Here is a 20,174-nt window from a genome sequence, read left to right as displayed (position 1 = left end):
AAAAAGAAAGGAAGAAAGAAAGAGAGAAAGAAAGAAAGGAAGAGAGAAAGAAAGGAAGAAAGGAATAAAGAGAAAAAAGAAAGGAAGAAAGAAAGAGAGAAAGAAAGGAAGAAAGGAAGAAAGAAAGAAAGAGAGAAAGAAAGAGAGAAAGAAAGAGAGAAAGAGAGAAAGAGAAAGAAAGAAAGAAAGAAAGAGAAAGGAGGGAAGAAAGGAAGAAAGAAAGAAAGAGAAAGGAGGGAAGAAAGAAAGAAAGAAAGAAAGAGAGAAAGAAAGGAAGAAAGGAAGAAAGGAAGAAAGGAAGAAAGGAAGAAAGAAAGAAAGAGAGAAAGAAAGAGAGAAAGAAAGAGAGAAAGAGAGAAAGAAAGGAAGAAAGAAAGAAAAATTAGAGAAAGAAAGGAAGAAAGAAAGAGAAAGAAAGAAAGAAAGAAAGGAAGAAAGAAAGAAAGAAAGAGAGAGAGAGAAAGAAAGAAAGAGAGAAAGAAAGAAAGCAAGAAAGCAAGAAAGAAAGCAAGAAAAAGAAAGACAGAATGAAAGAAAGCAAGAAAAAGAAAGAAAGCAAGAAAAAGAAAGACAGAAAGAAAGAGAGAAAGAAAGCAAGAAAGAAAGAGAGAAAGAAAGGAAGAAAGAAAGAAAGAAAGAGAGAGAAAGAGAGAAAGAAAGGAAGAAAGGAAGAAAGAAAGGAAGAGAGAAAGGAAGGAAGAAAGAAAGAAAGAAAGAAAAAGAAAGAAAGAAAGGAAGGAAGAAAGGAAGGAAGAAAGGAAGAAAGAGAGAGAGAAAGAAAGAGAGAGAACGAAAGAGAGAAAGGAAGAAACAAAGAAAGAAAGAAAGGAAAAAGCAAGAGAGAAAGGAAGAAAGAAAGAACGGAAGAAAGAAAGAAAGAAAGAAAGAAAGAGAAAGGAAGAAAGAAAAGAGAGAAAGAGAGAAAGAAAGAGACACAGAGAGAAAGAAAGGAAGAAAGGAAGAAAGAGAGAAAGAAAGGAAGAGAGAAAGAAAGGAAGAAAGAAAGAAAGAGAAAGAGAAAGAAAGGAAGAAAGAAAGAAAGAAAGAAAGAAAGAGAGAAAGAAATGAAGAAAGAAAGAAAAAAGAGAGAAAGAAAGAGAGAAAGAGAAAAAGAGAGAAAGAGAGAAAGAAAGAGAGAAAGAGAGAAAGAGAGAAAGAGAGAAAGAGAGAAAGAAAGAGAGAAAGAGAGAAAGAAAGAGAGAAAGAGAGAAAGAGAGAAAGAGAGAAAGAAAGAGAGAAAGAGAGAAAGAAAGAGAGAAAGAGAGAAAAAAAGAAAGAAAGAAAGAAAGAAAGATAGAAAGAAAGAAAGAGAAAGAAAGGAAGAAAGAAGAAAGAAAAGAAAGAAAGAAAGAGAGAAAGAAAGAAAGAAAGAAAGGAAGAAAGGAAGAAAGAAATGAGAGAAAGAAAGGAAGAAAGAAAGAAAGAGAAAGAAAGGAAGGAAGAAAGGAAGAAAGAAAGAAAGAAAGAAAGAGAGAAAGAAAGGAAGAAAGAAAGAAAGGAAGAAAGAAAGAAAGAAAGAGAGAGAGAGGAAGAAAGAAAGAAAGAAAGAGAGAAAGAAAGGAAGAAAGAAGGAAAGAAAGGAAGAAAGCATTGTATATGTTTTTCCTTTAGCTGCTATTACTAAAACATTTGTTTGTATGAGAAGAGTTTATACTGCTGTGTTTTGTTTGACTTTGCAATAGAACTGTGTTTATTTTACGAACTTGCAGAGTTTGGTACATTAATAAACTGCATAAACAACACACACGTGCGCACACACACACACACACACACACACACACACGTCTTTGTGTGTTTTGTATATGCATTGGTGATGCATGTGATAATTTAAATTGGTAAGGGATACTGGATTTATACAAACAAAATGTTTATTGTTTCTAAGATGCCACACCTGTTATGGTTATGTCGCCTAAGATGCCACACCTGTTATTGTTATATCTTCTAAGATGCCACATCTGTTATTGTTATATCTTCTAAGATGCCACACCTGTTATAGATATATCTTTTAAGATCTCACATATGTTATAGTTATATCGCCTAAGATGCCATACCTATTATAGTTATATTGCCTACGATATGCCACACCTGTTATAGTTATATTGCCTAAGATATGCTGCACCTGTTATAGATATATCTTCTAAGATGCCACACCTATTACAGTTATATCTTCTAAGATGCCACACCTATTATAGTTATATCTTTTAAGATGCCACACCTGTTATATTGCCTAAGATGCCACACCTGTTATAGATATATCTTCTAAGATGCCACTCCTATTATAGTTATATCTTTTAAGATGCCAGACCCGTTTCTAAAATGCCACACCCATTATATCGCCTGAGATGCCACACCTGTTATAGATATATCTTTTAAGATGTCACACCTGTTATAGTTATATTGCCTAAGATGCCACATCTATTATAGTTATATCTTTTAAGATGCCACACATGTTATAGTTATATTGCTTAAGATATGCTGCACCTGTTATATATATATCTTCTAAGATGCCACACCTATTACAGTTATATCTTCTAAGATGCCACACCTATTATAGTTATATGTTTTAAGATGCCACACCTGTTATAGTTATATCGCCTAAGATGCCACACCTGTTATTTTTATATCTTTTAAAATGCCACACCTGTAATAGTTATATTGCCTAAGATGCCACACCTGTTATAGATATATCTTCTAAGATGCCACACCTATTATAGTTATATCTTTTAAGATGCCACACCTGTTTTAGTTATACCGCCTAAGAAGCCACAACTGTTATAGTTATATCACCTAATTTAAATTGGTAAGGGATACCAGATTTATACAAAGAAAATGTTTGTTGTTTCTAAGATGTTACATCTGTTATGTCTTCTAAGATGCCACACCTGTTATGGTTATATCGCCTAAGATGCCACACATGTTATAGTTATATCACCTAAGATGCCACACCTGTTATTATTATATCCTTCTAAGATGCCACACCTGTTATAGTTATATTGCCTAAGATGTCACACCTGTTATAGTTATATCGCCTAAGATGCCACACCTATTATAGGTATTGCTCGCTACAATGAAATAAAATGGCTCATGGTATAAAGGAAAAGTGTCCATTCCTGCATGTCAGTAAGGGCCTAGGTTTATGAATGGTTCTAAGAGGTGCTTGGCATAAAACAAGGTTGAATGGCCAAGAATCAGGACTGCAAAGTCATCAGCATCCAGAGGAGACTATAGCTGCATATTTCATGAACAATTTTCCTCTCTGTATGTATTGATGCATTATGTGGAACATCAGTTACATAGTTCATGCACAGTTGTCCTCTGTGTATGTATTGATGCATTACATGGAGCATCAGTTGTATATTTCATGCACAGTTTTCCTCTCTGCATGTATTGATGCATTACTTGCAACATCAGTTGCATATTTCATGCACAGTTTTCCTCTCTGCATGTATTGATGCATTACATGGAACATCAGTTGCATATTTCATGCACAGTTTTCCTCTCTGCATGCATTGATGCATTATGTGGAACATCAGTGCGGCATACATCTGCTTGTACCTTTTTCAATTTCTCTTTGCCTCCTCCCTTCATTCATTTACAGAATGAGGGGGTGGTTTGATGGGGAATTCATTTGTAGTTAGACTGATTGTTAAAATCTTGCCCCATCACATAAGCACTCCATATGTCCTTGTGTAACTCTTCTTAAGGGAAGAAACAAAAATGAGAGAACAGAAACTATTTTTTTTGACATGCAGTTATTCTGGACTTTGATGAACTTAACAGCTGCATATCATTAAGACACCAAAGTGGATTCAAAGGGAAGGAAGCAGATGTAGATGTGTCTTGACAGTCTTCCAGAGGTTGTTATGATGCATAAAAACGTTTATTTTACTATTTGTTTTTTCTAGCAACTGGACAATGATCTCATGGACATTAATGGCTGGGGAAAAACATAGTAACATAGTACACAACATTATATGCTATGACAAGATGCTCAAAATTGATGCTGTCTGGTTATACCATGCAATCATTATATTTTAATTTATTAACTGCTTATCATTTTAGTTAAATACATCTGTAGTTTTTCCAACTGAATTACCAGAGAATGGTAGCAAATACAAGCAGAACTATAATATTTAGTATTTTGCCTAAACACAGTCCTACATGCTGGTATCAATACATTCTCATCCTAATTTGAAAAATTCTGCAGTATATCCTCAGTACCTGCATAACACGTCTTGATAACCCAATTCAGGTTATCATCATAATAAACCTGATTATCCATTAATAGTCCCAAACCTCTAATTTTATCATCGGTCCATAAAAATAATGTTATCCAAGGCATATATAATGCAAGGATTAAAGTAACCAAAGTGTAACACCTTCATCTTACTTGCATTAAATTTCACATTCTTATTTTGTGCCCAAACAGACTACCAGACAACCCTTGCAGGATTAACAAAATGACCAGCCAGAATCCAAAACACTTTATTCTTCTGTGTTTGACGTATCGGCACAAAGCAGTAAAACATTTCTAAAAAGTGCCTGCCTTATATATATATATATATATATATATATATATATATATATATATATATATATATATATACTAAGAAATGAACTTCGTGACAATAAAAGCATTCAATAAAATAGTAAATAACACCAACAACTCTTGTAGAACTTTAGCGCTTTCGTCTTATTTATTATCAAGACTTCTTCAGAAAGACATGTTTCATAAGTATGAGCAACCATTTTCACTTCCTTTATATAGATTAGTTCTAGCAGGCCATTTAAATTAACAACAGTTCCTTTCCAATAGAAAAGTGTGAACAAGAGGGTGCTGTGTGCATTTTCATTAACATTACAATTGCAGTTACATAAGGCAAATTGGTCAGACAGTAATAGCCTTGTGGTACCGTGTGCATACTAAAAGGGATAGTGTGCAAAAAGGAACGTGTGCAAAAAGGGATTGTGTGCAAAAGGATCGTGCAAAAAGGGATTGTGTGCAAAAGGGACTGTGTGCAAAAAAAAAAAAAAAAAAGGTGGGGGGTACCAGGAAAGATGACAGTCATGCTGTGATGATTCTAATATAAACATGTAACTTATGAGTGTTTGCCTCCAAAGGTAAGTAAAGAAGGGAACGGAGGAAGGTGGAGGAGTCAGGTAGAGAGTCCTAATATGCTTTGGCATCGGTGTGTGTGTAGAGAAATGTGTGGGTATGCCACCTGATGGCGGAGTGGTAGGAATGCGGTGTGGACTTCAGGGGGGCCTGTTAGGGGCCCGCCCATGACAAGGACCCTATGACTAACAGTGTCGCCCACAAGACTGTCAGTGCAGATGGTACCACCCGGGCTGGTTTGGATGGTATCACCCCTTGAATGGCTGCGTGAAAATGTGAGACCGGGGTATAGTTGGGGTCAGCGGGGCTAGCCTGGTGATTGGGAGCATGTGTAGGGGTATGGGGAGTCAAAAGTCAGAGAGAGAGTGGGAACATGTGTGCAGGGGTATGGGGAGTCAAAAGTCAGAGAGAGAGAGAGAGAGAGGAAACACATTATATTCACTTGCACAGTTGTAAATCCATAAACACATTAAATCTACTTGCACAATTCTTCAAACCCTCTTGCACAGTTCTTCAAACCCTATCACATTTCAATCTCTATACCATTTAAGTGCACATTTAATGTTCAGTGTCTCGTTGAGACCTGGATAGACATCAGCTCTCAGTTCTATCTGCCATTTTAATTCCCGGACTTGCAGGAATGTGTCCATGTCCCCTACAAATTCTGTTATTTTTTCCAGCACTGTGAAAAAATACTAACTGATCATTTAACACTTAACTAAACATTTCATTAAACACTTCATTAAACATTTGAATACGATCATCAGATCCTATTCAAATGTTTAATAAAGTGTTTAAGTAAGTGTTAAATGGTCAGTTAGTGTGTGTATATATAAGGTAGGCACTTTTTAGAAATGTTTTACTCCCTGAAGGCTTTGTGCCAAGATGTCAGAGAAAGAAGAATAAAGTGTTTTGGATTCTGGCTGGTGGCTTTGCTGCTTTTATTGCTTTTAGTTCTGGTGGTATACCCTTGCAGGGTTGCATGATCTTTTACTGGATTTACAATTATACCAGTCTTATCAGCAAACATGCTTAATAAGACATCCCATGGGTCAGGAAGTCAGACATAGAGATGTTAAACAGTAGGGGCCCACAAACTGAACCGCGAGGCACCCCAAATGTTACATTCTTACATTGAGATAAGGTACATTCAGCCTATGTGACATGCCTGCCAGACATCAGACATCCACCTAACTACACAGGCACAAAATAGAATGCCTTAGACAAATATAGATGAATTACCTCAAGGGCCAACTCATGGTCCACTGGTTCCCATTTGTTTTGGTAAAAGCTAAGTAGATGATAAAACATGATCTACTCTATGAACAGAGACATGATGGAGCTCTCAGAATTTGTGACAAAGGTGGACCTAGCCTTGAGAAGGATTTGCCCCTCACCAAGAACAATGTAGCAATGCAAACACAAGGTTACTGACCAACAATTGACTTATAGCTTCTGGTGTCATTCAAGGGAGGTCCAATATGTATCAGCATGGGAGAAGATGATAGCAGGGCCTAGGTTTGTCAGGCATGGTCTGCACCTACCCCCCCCCCAAGACTTTTGTATATTGGCTAAAACCTTGTCCACCCTTACAGTGCAGTTTTAGGCAATGTCAGTCTTCAAAACCTTCCAACTTAACAAAACAGAATTTGGGTAATACAAAGGTATTCCTGGTCAAAGCTATGAGCTTCAACAAAAATAATGTCTAAACATTGTGTATTATTTTTAAATGTTACTGTTGTTCTTAATATTTTTTGAATGAATGAATGCGAATGTTAATGTAACATTGTATACTATATCTAAACATAAAAAGCAAACTACCTTGTCAGTTTGTGTGTTTATATCTATCTGTGTGTGTGTGTATATATATATATATATATATATATATATATATATATATATATATATATATATATATATATATATATATATATATATATATATATATATATATATATATATATATATATATGGGTCTACTTTGTTTGACAGAAAACACATTTCACTGAAACTCATTTCGTCGAAGCCTCATTTCACTGAAAATTAATTCCCTGAGCACAGTTCACTGAAAACTCATTTCACTGAAATCACATTTGATAAAAACTCATTTTGTCTAAACTGGTATATGCCCTGTTCCCCACTGTAGTGCGATCCTGGAGTTAGTATATATAGTTGGGGGTGGGCTGGGGGCATAGCCCCCCACATAGTTTGGGTATATATTATTTTCTGGAAAGAGTTATTCATTTGACTTGTAAGAATCCATGTCTACAGTTTACAACATTTAAAATAGGTGGGGAGCTATGCCCCCCACATTCCCCCTTACTATATATAGTAACTCTAGGATCACACTGCAGTAAGGAACAGGGCATATACCTGTTTAGACAAAATGAGTTTTCAGTGAAGTGATCGTTCAGTGAATTGTGCTCAGGCAATTCATTTTCAGTGAAATGAGGCTTTGATGAAATAAGTTTTAGTGAAATGTGTTTATGTGTTTTCTATCAAACAAAGTAGACCCATATATATATATATATATATATATATATATATATATATATATATATATATATATATCCCCTTCAGTCGATCGAAAGTTTATAAGTTTGAACCACATATGGCTGAGACCATATGTTCGGACTTATAAAAGTCTGATCTGACTGAATGGAGATCTCTGTACAGAGCGGAAAGGGAAGATCTCCCATTTCTGCAATGTAGTGCTATCTCAGAGTTGGTATATTTAAGTAAGGGGGGTGTGGGGGGTGCAGGGAGGTGTAGCCCCCTGCTATATGCTATACATGTTTAATTTTGTGTTTTTAAGTTCATAGGTTCATAGGTTCATACTAGGCTATCTGCCCTAGGGCATTTATAAGCCTAGCCAGAGTGTGTGTGGCTTTCGCCTCCCCTTGGAATGAGAATACTATGCCCATTTAGGGTTTAGTTTACTGTGTCTCTGTCTAGTAGTGACACAGAGATGACCCCCGGGGTAAACCTACGATCTCCCAACCACTCGTCAAGATTTCTCTTGAAGAGAGTCAGTGAGGGGCTCTGCCTAACATGGACTGGGATTCTGTTCCAGAGTGTAGGGACCCTCTGGGTTATGAATCTGTCCCTCCAGCACGTCCTATTTATTTCTGTGTTGAGGTTCAAATCTCTCACTCTCGTGGCTCTGGTGGATTTGGATTTTCTGAGGTGGAGCATGTCCATTAATTCCGGATTGGACATGGCCTTGTACGTCAGGCATAGATCGCCTCTAAGTAGGCGGTATGTGACTGAATAGAGCTGGGGTTTCTTCAGTTGGGCAGCATATGACATTTGTTTGAGACCCTTGATCCTCTTGGTGAGGTACTTTTGGGGTCTTTCTAACTGCTGCAGGTGTCGGGTAAGGTACATCCCAAATGGGGCATTGTACTCAATTATGGGCCTGATAAGGGAAGAGTATAGGGGCACAATGACCTCTCTTGATCTAGTTGTGAATCCTTTCATGATAAGGTGGGTAATATAGAAGGTCTTCCTAACCACCTTGGCAATGTGAGTGCCAAATGAGAGGTTACTGTCAACTTGGGTCCCTAGGTCCCTGATTACTTCTTCAGTACTTAATGGATTACCACCTATGTGGTAATTTGTGGGTACTTTGTTTTTCCCAAAGGGTATGACTATACATTTTTTGGCGTTCAGTTTAAGGCCATGGCTCTGACACCAGTTATCCATTTCTATGAGGCCTTTCTAAAGGATGCTTGTGTCAGCTGGAGTATCAATTATGGTGCCCAGTTTGCAGTCATCTGTGAACTTTGTCAGCCACAATCCTCCTATGTTTGCTTGCACCTCAGAAAAATAAATGCCGAACAAGAGGGGTCCCAGGACCGAGCCCTGTGGGACATCGCTTGTGACTGGCTTAGAGTCTGACATGGCTCCAGCAATTCTCACCTTGTGGGTTCTGTCCTTGAGCCAGTTTGCAACCTATCTTATGACATATGGGTTTACATTTAAGCTGGTGAGCTAGTCTATGATGCCCGAGTGGGGTATTGTGTCGAAGGCTTTTGCAAGATCAAGGTAGGCTGTGTGAACTGCCTTACCCTCATCAATGGCCTTAGTAACTGTTTCAAAAAAGTTGACCAGGTTCAAAAGGCAAGATCTGCCCTTGACAAAGCTGAATTGAGTAGGATCCAGTGTCTGTAGGTCCCCAATGTCTTTGTTTATGAGTTCCATAATGATCCTCTCCATAGCTTTGCAGACCAGGCTTGTCAAGCTTATGGGGGTGGTCTGTAGCATGCTACAAACTGTAGGGCAGTTTTACCTACGGTTAGTTGCACGTGGATGGTCTCCGATGCTTTGTGCATTGCCACTAACCTGGAGGTGTGGGTATCTTTGATGAATATGGATACTCCCCCTCCTTTTGTGGTTCGGTCCAAGTTTTGAGGCCGAAAAGCATGATATGAGGTATAACCTGGTAGTTCTGGGGTGCTCTCAGGAGCCTTGAACCAGGTTTCAGTCACTGCACAGACACCGATGTTCTCCATACTGAGGAGGGCTTTGAGAGTGTGCATCTTGAGGTTTAGACTTCTGGCGTTGAGCAGCATTGCCCTTAGTTTTTTTCCACTTGTGTTTTCTAGGGAGGTGGGTTTGTCTTTTGAGCCTTGCCTAAAAAAGGCACTATGGGGGTGGCAAGAGTCTTGGCCAATATCCGGAAGCCCAGGGGTGACAGGTGCAAGCCGCCCTCATGAAGCAGCATGGCTTGTCAAGCATGTCATCCCAAGCAGACAGACATTGGATCCCCTTAGAATGACACCAGTAATTGAGCCAATTGTTAAAGCTGATCATTTTGTCTTTGTACTGTGGCATCATTCTTGGTGAGTGTAAGATGCTGCTCAGGGTCAGGGTCATACCGGCCTGGGTTACATAATCAGAGAGCTCCTCTATGTCTCTTTTCATGTAGTCCAGGGAGGTACATCTCAGGTCATTCACACCGGCATGGACAATGACTGAGTCATATTTGTACTTGCTTTGGAGTGACCTGAGTGCTTGTGTTATGTGGCGGATTCTAGCACCCGACAGGCAGCTTACTGTAACCTTTTCCTTGTTCAGTCTGGTGAGCGGGACGTCAGTGTGTCTGACTATGGAGTCACCTATTACAAGTGTATCAGGCATGTTGTATGGCCTTAAGGGCTGTGACTGTTTGGCACGCTGACTTTGTGAACTATGTGCTGCATGTGCTATGTTTTGAGGTAATGGTTGTTTGGATGTCTGCTTTGGAGGCCTCTGTTGTTTTGGTAGATTTTTAATTAGAGCCTCTGAGTATGTTTTTGTGTGTTTATGTGTTTGGTTTGTAGTTGTAATAGGTCTATGTGAGACTGGGTTTGTGGTGTGTGTGGTTACCTTCTCCTCCTGATTGGTTTTGCCAGTACTGAGTCAAGGGAGCTCAGCCTCCAGTTTGGCTATATAGTTGCATCTCTCACATATATTTGTATTTGTTGGGAGGAGGAGAGGGTTGTCTGTGTACATGAGGCAGTTGTAACATTGCCTCAAGATTCCCAGATTCACCAGCTAAACTGGAGAGGACGCCAGTAATTGACCCTTCACCATGCTAGAATAGTGTAAGGGATTGCTGTGTAACTGAGTCAGAAATGACCTATAGGGAAATGGGTACTCAAGGGGATTTTAGGTGGACGTAGTGCTTTCTTTTTGTTTAAGAGTGCTTTACCTGTGTAAAAATGCTTTAGGAGCAAGTGCTGGGCTTTTCAGATAGAGAATGGACTCTTTAGATTGAAAGTAGAGCAGTTCTAAGGGAAAAACTGAAGAGCACACTTAGTGGAGCCAGAAATAGTTTAAACTTGATTAACCAGCGCTGCCTGATGCTGCGCTATGTGCAACTTTGCGCAAAAGTGTGCAAAAGCGCGCTACAGCGGGCTTTATAGCAGGGGGTTAGAGAGAGCTAGGAAATGGCCCAAAACAGCCAATAAACTACAAGTTGCTGGGCTGGAACCACTCCTTTAGGGACAAATAGGCTGCTCAGTGCTCCCCACTCCCACTGGTGAACAAAGAAGCTTCCTCCTATCCAAATAAGGATATGGACAAGACAGGAACTATGACACAGCCCAGAGATCAGCAAAATCTGAAGACTGGACTATTCTAGTTCAGTAAAGGCGGGAAAACAAGGATATTTATTTTGTTTTTTTGTTTTTTTCACAGATAAGAAATAGATACAGTAACAAACAGTAAATGCTTTAAATCGGCTAGCGCACTTGAGTGTGTAGCCTACCAGTTAATTTAAGCAAAAAACAAACTTTTAAAGTGCAAAACAGTTTAGAAACAAACAGAAATACAGTGAATCAACTTGCAGAGCTAGTTTAGTAATAAAAATTCGCTTTTTAGGCCAGATACAGCAGTCAAATATAGAAAGCCAGAAAAAATACTTATAAATCAATGGAAAGTCACTCTTCCACTCTCTGCTGCTTATAGAACTCTGCAGGACACCACGAGGAGCTGTGCTGAGTCGTATACAAGCGCAAAAGCACGCTAAAGCGGGCTTTATAACAGGGGGTTAGAAAGAGCTAGGAAATGGCCCAAAACGGCCAATAAACTACACGTTGCTGGGCTGGAACCACTCCTTAAGGGACAAATAGGCTGCTCAGTGCTCCCCACTCCCACTGGTGAACAAAGAAGCTTCCTGCTATCCAAATAAGGATATGGACAACACAGGAACTATGACACAGCCCAGAGATCAGCAAAATCTGAAGACTGGACTATTCTAGTTCAGTAAAGGCGGGAAAACAAGGATATTTTTTTGTTTTTTTTTGTTTTTTTCACAAACAGATAAGAAATAGATACAGTAACAAACAGTAAATGCTTTAAATCGGCTAGCGCACTTGAGTGTGTAGCCTACCAGTTAATTTAAGCAAAAAACAAACTTTTAAAGTGCAAAACAGTTTAAAAACAAACAGAAATACAGTGAATCAACTTGCAGAGCTAGTTTAGTAATAAAAATTCGCTTTTTAGGCAAGATACAGCAGTCGAAAATAGAAAGCCAGAAAAAATACTTATAAATCAATGGAAAGTCACTCTTCCACTCTCTGGTGCTTGTAGAACTCTGCAGGACACCATGAGGAGCTGTGCTGAGTCGTGAGTTTTCTGTTTTTTTTTTTTTGTGGTTTTACGTCAGTTTTCGAACTATTACAAGTTCGAACATATGGTCTCGGCCATATGTGGTTCGAACTTGTAAAAGTTAGATCGACTGAAGTAGACCCATATCTATATCTATATATATATATATATATATATATATATATATATACACACACACACACACACACACACACACACACACACACACACACATGAAAACCTGGTGGTTGGGCTTGTCCTCAGAAACTTGTCAAAAAACAAATGAACATGCAAACAAACAAGCAAATAAATAAATAAAATCCATGGCAGTAATCCTGTACTCTACTCACCGATTTATGTACTAATTATGAGACTAAGGAAAGCACACGGTGAATTGTTTAGTGAGTGTGGAAAAAAAGTTCTATCCAAATGAATGCCGTAATGCAATAACAAAATAATATAACAGTTTTTTTTGTAACAAGCAGGCTTAAGGGTCTCACTGAATGTCAGAGAGGTCATCGTTATAAGGGTCTCACTCAATGTCAGAGAGGTCATCATTATAACGGTCTCACTGAATGTCAGAGAGGTCATCATTATAAGTGAGTTGAGGATGTGACACTGAACAGGTCTAGGGTGACATGGAAAAGGTCCGGATGTTTTTCACTCATTTATTGAAAGTCAATAGGTAAGGCTTCAAGGGATGGCCACAGTGGTGCAGTGGTTAGTGTTGTCGCCTCACAGCAAGAGGTTGTCTGGTTTAATTCTCGGCTGGGGTGCCTTCTGCGTGGAGTCTGCATGTCCTCCCTGTGGTCGTGTGGGTTTCCTCTGGGTGCTCCGGTTTCCTCCCACATCCCAAAGGCATGCTGTAGGTGGATTGGATACGCTAAATTGACCCTATGTGTGAGTGCGTGCGTGTGCCTTCTGTGGAAGGTTGGGCGCCGGGGTGGCAACTCGACACTGTAAAACTCCACTGCCAATCATGAGTGGACAGGTGATCCACTGTGGCAACCCCTAACTGGGAAAAAGCCAGAAGAAGAAGAAGAATAGGAAAGGCTTCAAATTTATTAAGAGATTAAGGATTAGAAGCTTAGATGACCACACGTTCATAGTCAGAGTGCCAAGAAGAGGTAAACTGAGACATGATTTGGGCCTAATTTGTTATTTGGAGAGAAGTGGGAGAGCAGACGTCAAGGCAGAGGAATGCAAAAAGATAGACTGCAGGGAAATTGTAAGTTAGAGCTAATTCACCATTCTGTTACCTGAAATTCAGCAAATTTCTATTTTACTGGCAACCTATGAAGAGTTGATCTTTGGTGTTTTAACTGGTTCCCTGATGCCATACCTGGATCATTCCCTGGTCTCCCTGCCTGTCAAAATGAAGTGAAGTCTTCCCATCAGAACTGTCTCCTGCCGGGATGACATGGTCTAGGAGGGTGTCAGATATGAAGGCATAGAGCTTGGGGTATGGAGACAGTCATGGCAGAAAAACACACATACTCAGTTTCTACCCATAATGGTAAGTACAGATTTGATTCATTCTGCTAAACCAGATTTAACAAAGTAGTTTAGGCGTAGAAGTTATAATTATTTTTAAATTTTATCCACTGAAGACAAGGTTTCGGACATTCAAGACAGGGTATTCTGCAAACATACTTCAGTTTTATTATTTATTTATTTCATAGGTTCATATGTTCATAGGTGTGTACTAGGATAATGACCCTGGACCCTTTACAAGCCTAGCCCATAGGATTACCCTGGCATCGTGACACCATCCTTAGTTCCCACTCATCTGTTAAGTAGAGCCACTGGAGTGATCCTGGGGTGAATTTTCTATTTCCCATCCACTCATCAAGATTTCTCTTGAAGAGGGCAGTGAGGCACTCTGCTTGACATGTATGGGAAGTCTATTCCATAGCATGGGCAGTCTCTGGGTTATGAACCTGTCCCTCCAGTAGGAATGAGGTTGAGGTTTCTGGAGCATGCAGTGCGGAGGGATTGGGATTTGTTTAGATGTAGCATTTCTAACAGAGCTGAGTCAGACATGACTTTATAAGTCAAGCAGAGATCGCCTCTAAGTAGACGATATGAGACAGGGAATAGTTGGAGCTTTTTGAGTCTGTCCATATAGGACAAGTGTTTAAGGCCTAGAATCCTCTTTGTGAGGTACTTTTGCGGCCTCTCCAGCTATTGCAGGTGTGTAGTGAGGTACATGCCAAATGGGGCATTGTACTCAATTACTAGCCTAATGAGGGAAGAATAGAGGGAGACAATGACCTCTTTCTTCCTGGATGCAAAACCCTTAGTGATGAGATGTGGCACATAGAAGGACTTCTGACCACAGTGGCAATGTGGTGGTCAAAAGAGAGTTTGCTGTCAACCTGTGTTCCCAGATCTCTTATGATGCCTTCTGTGTTCAGTGGACTACCATCAATGTGGTTATTCATGGGAACTGGGTTTTTCTTACAGGGGATGACGACACATTTTTTGGCATTGAGCTTAAGGCCATGGTTCTGACACCAGTCGTTGGTTTCAGTGAGGCCTTTCTGTAGGATATCAGCATCACTTAGGGAGTTAATAATAGCTCCCAACTTGCAATTGTTTGTGAACTTTGTCAGCCAAAGTCCCTTCGTGTTGGCCTGGACTTCAGAGAAGTAGATACCAAACAGGAGAGGACCCAGGACCGAACCATGCGGGACTCCACTCATGACTGACAGTCTGACTTGGAGTCAGCTACTTTCACCATATTTGTCTTTTCTTAACCGGTTTAGTCCACTGGGCTGGTGGCTCATTTTCAATTGAAACCCAAGGAGAAAAGATCCACAACAAAAGTATCAAATAGAATACAATAAACGATAAACAATAATAATGATAACAATAATAACGATAACAATAATAACGATAACAATAAACGATAAACAATAATAACGATAACAATAATAACGATAACAATAATAATGATAACAATAACAACGATAACAATAATAACGATAACAATAACAACGTTTACACAACAAGTAAAATGAATCAGTATACAGAGCAAATACACAATCATGTGATAGTGGAGATAAAAGAAAAAAACATAAAATAATCAACAAAAAAAAAACGAGTAAGAAGGAGGAGTTTAGCTCTGTAGTGAATTAGAAGATTTACCCCTAGTGCTCTGTAGTGAATTAGACGATTTACCCCAGTGCTCTGTAGTGAAGTAGAAGATTTACCCCTAGTGCTCTGTAGTGAAGTAGAAGATTTACCCCTAGTGCTCTGTAGTGAATTAGAAGATTTACCCCTAGTGCTCTGTAGTGAAGTAGAAGATTTACCCCTAGTGCTCTGTAGTGAATTAGAAGATTTACCCCTAGTGCTCTGTAGTGAATTAGAAGATTTACCCCTAGTGCTCTGTAGTGAATTAGAAGATTTACCCCTAGTGCTCTGTAGTGAATTAGAAGATTTACCCCTAGGATCTGTAGTGAATTAGAAGATTTATCCCTAGTGCAATATGGAAAAAGCTGTTAAACATCTCTAATCACTACGACTAGGCTGGTAGGTAGGTAGAAAAATAGGACTAAAAGAAAGAAGGGTAGGGGGTAGAGGAGTGGGGAGGAGAGTTAGGGGAGCAGAGTAATGGAGGGGGGGTGTAGTTGGTAAGGAAGACAAAAATGATATGCAAGTATAGAGTTGCTCAGTGGCAGAGCTGTGGGTCGATGACATTAGTGTATTAGAATGTTATCTTGTGTAAGGACCGGAGAAAAAAGTGATGGTCTGACTGCTGGTTGAGATAATGGTAGGTTGGGTGGTGACAGGAGCAGGAGGGAGAGTTAGCCAGCTAGTTCTTTAGTTCGCTTTTAAAAAGAAATGAGGATGTAGTTTGGCTGGAAGTTTGTTCCAGACTTGGGATGAAGAGTGTTTATAAAGTAATCTGCCTATCATTTTGTTAGGCCTACAGGTGTCATGTAGCAGTTGGTCAGAGCTACGAAGGGATCGTGAGGGACTGTGTAGGGATCGGACGGTGGAGAGGGAGGGACAGTTGGTGAGTTTATAGAGCAGAGAAAATATTCTTTTACTGAAAGTTGTCATGAAATTTAGATATACTAAATCATATGGCAATGTTTATATATTTTGAATATGAAGGAACATAGTAAAAGCAGTGCTCTTCTGTGCGGTAACATAGTTTGTAAGCTATGCACATGTTCGCTCGTACAGTGTCAGCATTGCTAACACATCACAAACTGAAGGAGTACAGGGTCAAACAGACTTAACCTCAGCCGGTGTAATACTAACAATGTGCTTTCTGACGTTATCTATGGTATTATCAGATCTTCAGAACAATGTTCTGAAGAAAGGAGTTATTTTTATGACACAGATTTATTTAAAGTATGAGATAAGCTGTGCTCAAAAAAGAACCCATGTGCATGTTGTAGTATATTCTTATTTATATGTTAATTTCAGACAACTGTAACTTTAACAGTGAATAGAACAAAAGTCTATCAAATTAAGCATCAAAATACAAGACTCATTCACTTTTGTTCTGCAATTCTTTGTTCTGTATTTTACACAGAGAAGGCAGTAGGTTTTGCAGAAAATGAGAACAATAAACCTGCAGAAAACAGAAATCCGTTGGAAAGTTCAAGCACTTTTAAGAATGATGAAAAACTGCCAAAAGTGAAATCTGCCAGTATGGTGCGTAAGCTGTCATTGAGGATGAAACTCCCTGAGCTAAGAAGAAGACTGAGCCTTCGGACGTATCGTTCCAACCGCTCAGAAACTGATTGTCACACATCTTCAAACAGTTCACACAAAGACTCGGGTAATGTTATCAGCCGTTACCACCTGGACACTAGTGTGGCCACCCGAGAGAGGCGCAGGTCCAGGAAACAAAGTCGAAGCTTCAAGTCAGCAGGTAAAAGTGACTATTTCAGTGATGGTGACTCCCCAGAGCTGTCACCTAAGTCAGGTAAACATGGATTCAGTGAACAGATAGGAAGCGATTGCCCTTCCTTATGCAAAAACACTGATAGTGCAGCGGTTGACTTAAGGGTCTTCCGACCGTACAGATTCAGCGAGAGATCTTGCTGTGATGAAAGCATTTCAGGACTAATGAATGTACACCTTCATGGACTTGAAGATTTAAAGCCCACAAAAGTGGAATCCAAAGATGTTTTCTGTGCGGTAATGGTCGATTCAATGGTCAAAGCCAGGACAGCCTTGCTGACGTGCAACACCTCGTTTCTTTGTTTGAACCACGCATTCAACATTGAGCTGGATAATTCCCAACTTCTTAGGCTGGGTGTTTTTTCTTGGAATGCTGATGCTTGCAGGAAGACAGTGTGTTGCCATGGCACTGTGGACTTGCCTCGGTTATTTAAAGGTAAGAATGTTTTTTCCAGGTTCACATAATATCATGCCTCACAGTATTGATGCTGAAAATGACACTGATTAATTTCTTATAATGTTACTACCTACCAATACACTGGCTGTTGGTAAAATGCAAGAGTTACATTTTATTCCTTACTTTCTTTTGTCTCTTTGATGTTATATTGTTTGAGATATTGTTGGCATCTTTTTATACAAGATGATCAAACCACACCAACCATGGGTAAATTCTGTGTTACCACACAGTCATGAATTATTGCTCAGTATAACATGGAATATAAAGATATGATGATAAAAATATATTTTTTCCCATTTTCATGATGGTGCTTTTCCTTAAATAGATTAGAACAGCATGGCTTTTAGTATCACTGTGTGACTTACGTTCCTTTTAACAGAACAATATATCACCTTTTTGGTGATCGACAAACTCTGATACAAACCCTTTCCATTGGTCAAAAAGGGACAGTGAGCTCAAAATATTGGTTTCATTTTAAATATCCCCTGCTTCTAGATTTCAGTCAGACTGGGAACATACATGCAGGGGCAAATTGTACATCTTTATTTGTTTACCAGGAAAGTCCAACTGGGACAGAGCCCATTTTCAGAGGATGCCTAGGGAGAAACACTCCAGACGCATGTCTGAGCCTTGAACTCAACAAATCTGGAGCATCTCCTGTCCATCTATTCCTTTGGCTTACAAAATATGAAGCGGCTATTGAATCTTATTAATAGTGCCTAAAGCATCTCTGAGGATCAGTCTTATAAATGTAGCATGTAGCTCTTGACTCCATGGCCCTTACCATAGGTGGGAGGTGGGTTTAGAGAGGGTGCCAGGAATGCTACAGCTCCCCCATCAGTGCTTCTGTGAAGAATTAATCAGCCAACAAATCATACAATAGTTTTGGACAGTCTCCTCTGTAAATTGAACTTGTTGGCTACCTCTTTTGTCATTGTTGACCTTTTTCATCATGAATGTTTCCATCTGGAGGTCTGAAATGATGTCATTAGGGCAATTAGCAGATAATCAATTGAATATTTTATACTCTGTGTTTCACCAGAAGAAATTCTATAAAGTATGGAGATTTTTTTTTTGTTTCAGTTTCTAAAATAAATAATTTGTTGTGAGTCCTGGATAATCCTGAGCCCAAAAGAAAACTAAAAGTTACACATGAAATCAACAGTATGTTGATGCTTTTACTTCCGTGGCCACCTGAGGAAGTAATATTTATTGGTATAGAGACATACATTTAATATAAGAATTCAGTACATGAATTATATCAATGACATCATGTTTCACTGGTTGGTAGTGTTACTCCTCAGATGTTGATTTAAGTTTTTTTTTTACAGGAATGCATCTCTGAAGGAAATAATTGCACATTTATATATAAAAATTGTAGGTTATGTAGCAACATGTGTATCTCTGACTCATTTGTGTCTCTTCCTATTTAAAGCTGTAGTAAACAGATTGATTTTATACAGAAATGATCAGACTATAATGTGCCCCTCCAACATGCACAAACTCCAGTCACAGAACTGTGCCAATTGAGATCATCTCAAGGCACACAGTTGTACCATGAGGAAATTTATCACGCTAATCTTCAGTGAGCACAACATGGTGGTAGATTGTGATTATGTATTCGGTTTGCACCAAACTGTTCACTGTGGACAAAGACACTGACTTAATGTTTATGAAAAATAATGAAGACTCATTTTCAGTAGCTGAAATCCCACTTGTTAAGTTGATGATTGTTACTGTGGTCTCCAGTCAGCACAGTTATTCTGTTTGTAATTTTTGCAGTTTATTCAAACAGAGCAAAAGCAGAGCTGTGTGTGTCTGTAAGAGATTAATGCAAATTTAAAAAACAGAATACAGGTTAAGAAAACTGGTGGGTCAAATTCAAGTTTTGTTGAAAGAGTAACCTAGTCTAAAACATTAGATTGTATCAATTCCTTTGTTTTTGTACTTAGTACAATTTTAGAAATATCTGAATAGACAGCCCAAATGTATTTTGTAGTAGACTGCCCAACAGGCAATAGGGTAAGATTATATTACAGTATCCTATTCACTAAGAGAAGTTAGCGTTGTAAAACATGGTGTGTGAAATTGCTTTCTTACACCTTACTGAGTGCAAACTGGACACCGTTCTAGCACCAGGGGTCATCTCATCGATCCTGACCCACTCCTTCACTTTTTTCCATAGGAAATTGCTGCCAGTGTATTTCCTCAGTGAGCAGTGGTGGCAAAGATTTACTTGTTTTCACTAATTTCCTTTGTCTCTCTGTGTTGGTGCACCTGTGGAGGTAGTACAGTAAGTTCGGGGCCTCTGGGGGGAGGCTTGTCCTCCACATGAACACTGAAAAGAGATCCCCCTGCAAAAAACTGGTAACATTTCACTTTTTCTTTGGATTAAATTCCTGACCACTTGTGCTTGGCAGGTTAGTTCTCCAACAAGTTTTAACTTGGTGAGTGAGTGTGGAAGCATATTACCCCCTCTCCACCCCGATAACTATTATACCAGCAGGGTTAAAGCTCATTCTGTAGTAGCAGCAGAAATCGAACTGTACTTGTGTTAAATTATTATAGCCAAGGATATTTGTG

General features: G+C 39.1%; 1 protein-coding gene across 1 annotated transcript in view; it reads left to right on the top strand.

Moving 5' to 3' along the window:
- The window catches only part of LOC122788423 (rho GTPase-activating protein SYDE1-like), an 809,025-nt gene that overhangs the window by 469,463 nt on the left and 319,388 nt on the right, over window positions 1-20,174 (top strand). Inside the window, exon 3 of the mRNA XM_044055491.1 lies at window positions 16,761-17,570. Coding sequence (XP_043911426.1) covers window positions 16,761-17,570 — 810 coding nt within the window. The remainder of the gene's footprint in view (window positions 1-16,760; window positions 17,571-20,174) is intronic.

This window comes from Protopterus annectens, chromosome 13.part0 (assembly GCF_019279795.1).
Source record: "Protopterus annectens isolate FY-2018-M chromosome 13.part0, PAN1.0, whole genome shotgun sequence".
Lineage (NCBI taxonomy): Eukaryota > Metazoa > Chordata > Ceratodontiformes > Protopteridae > Protopterus > Protopterus annectens.
Note: the sequence above shows the minus strand (reverse complement) of the source record. Positions and strands in the feature narration are given on the sequence as shown.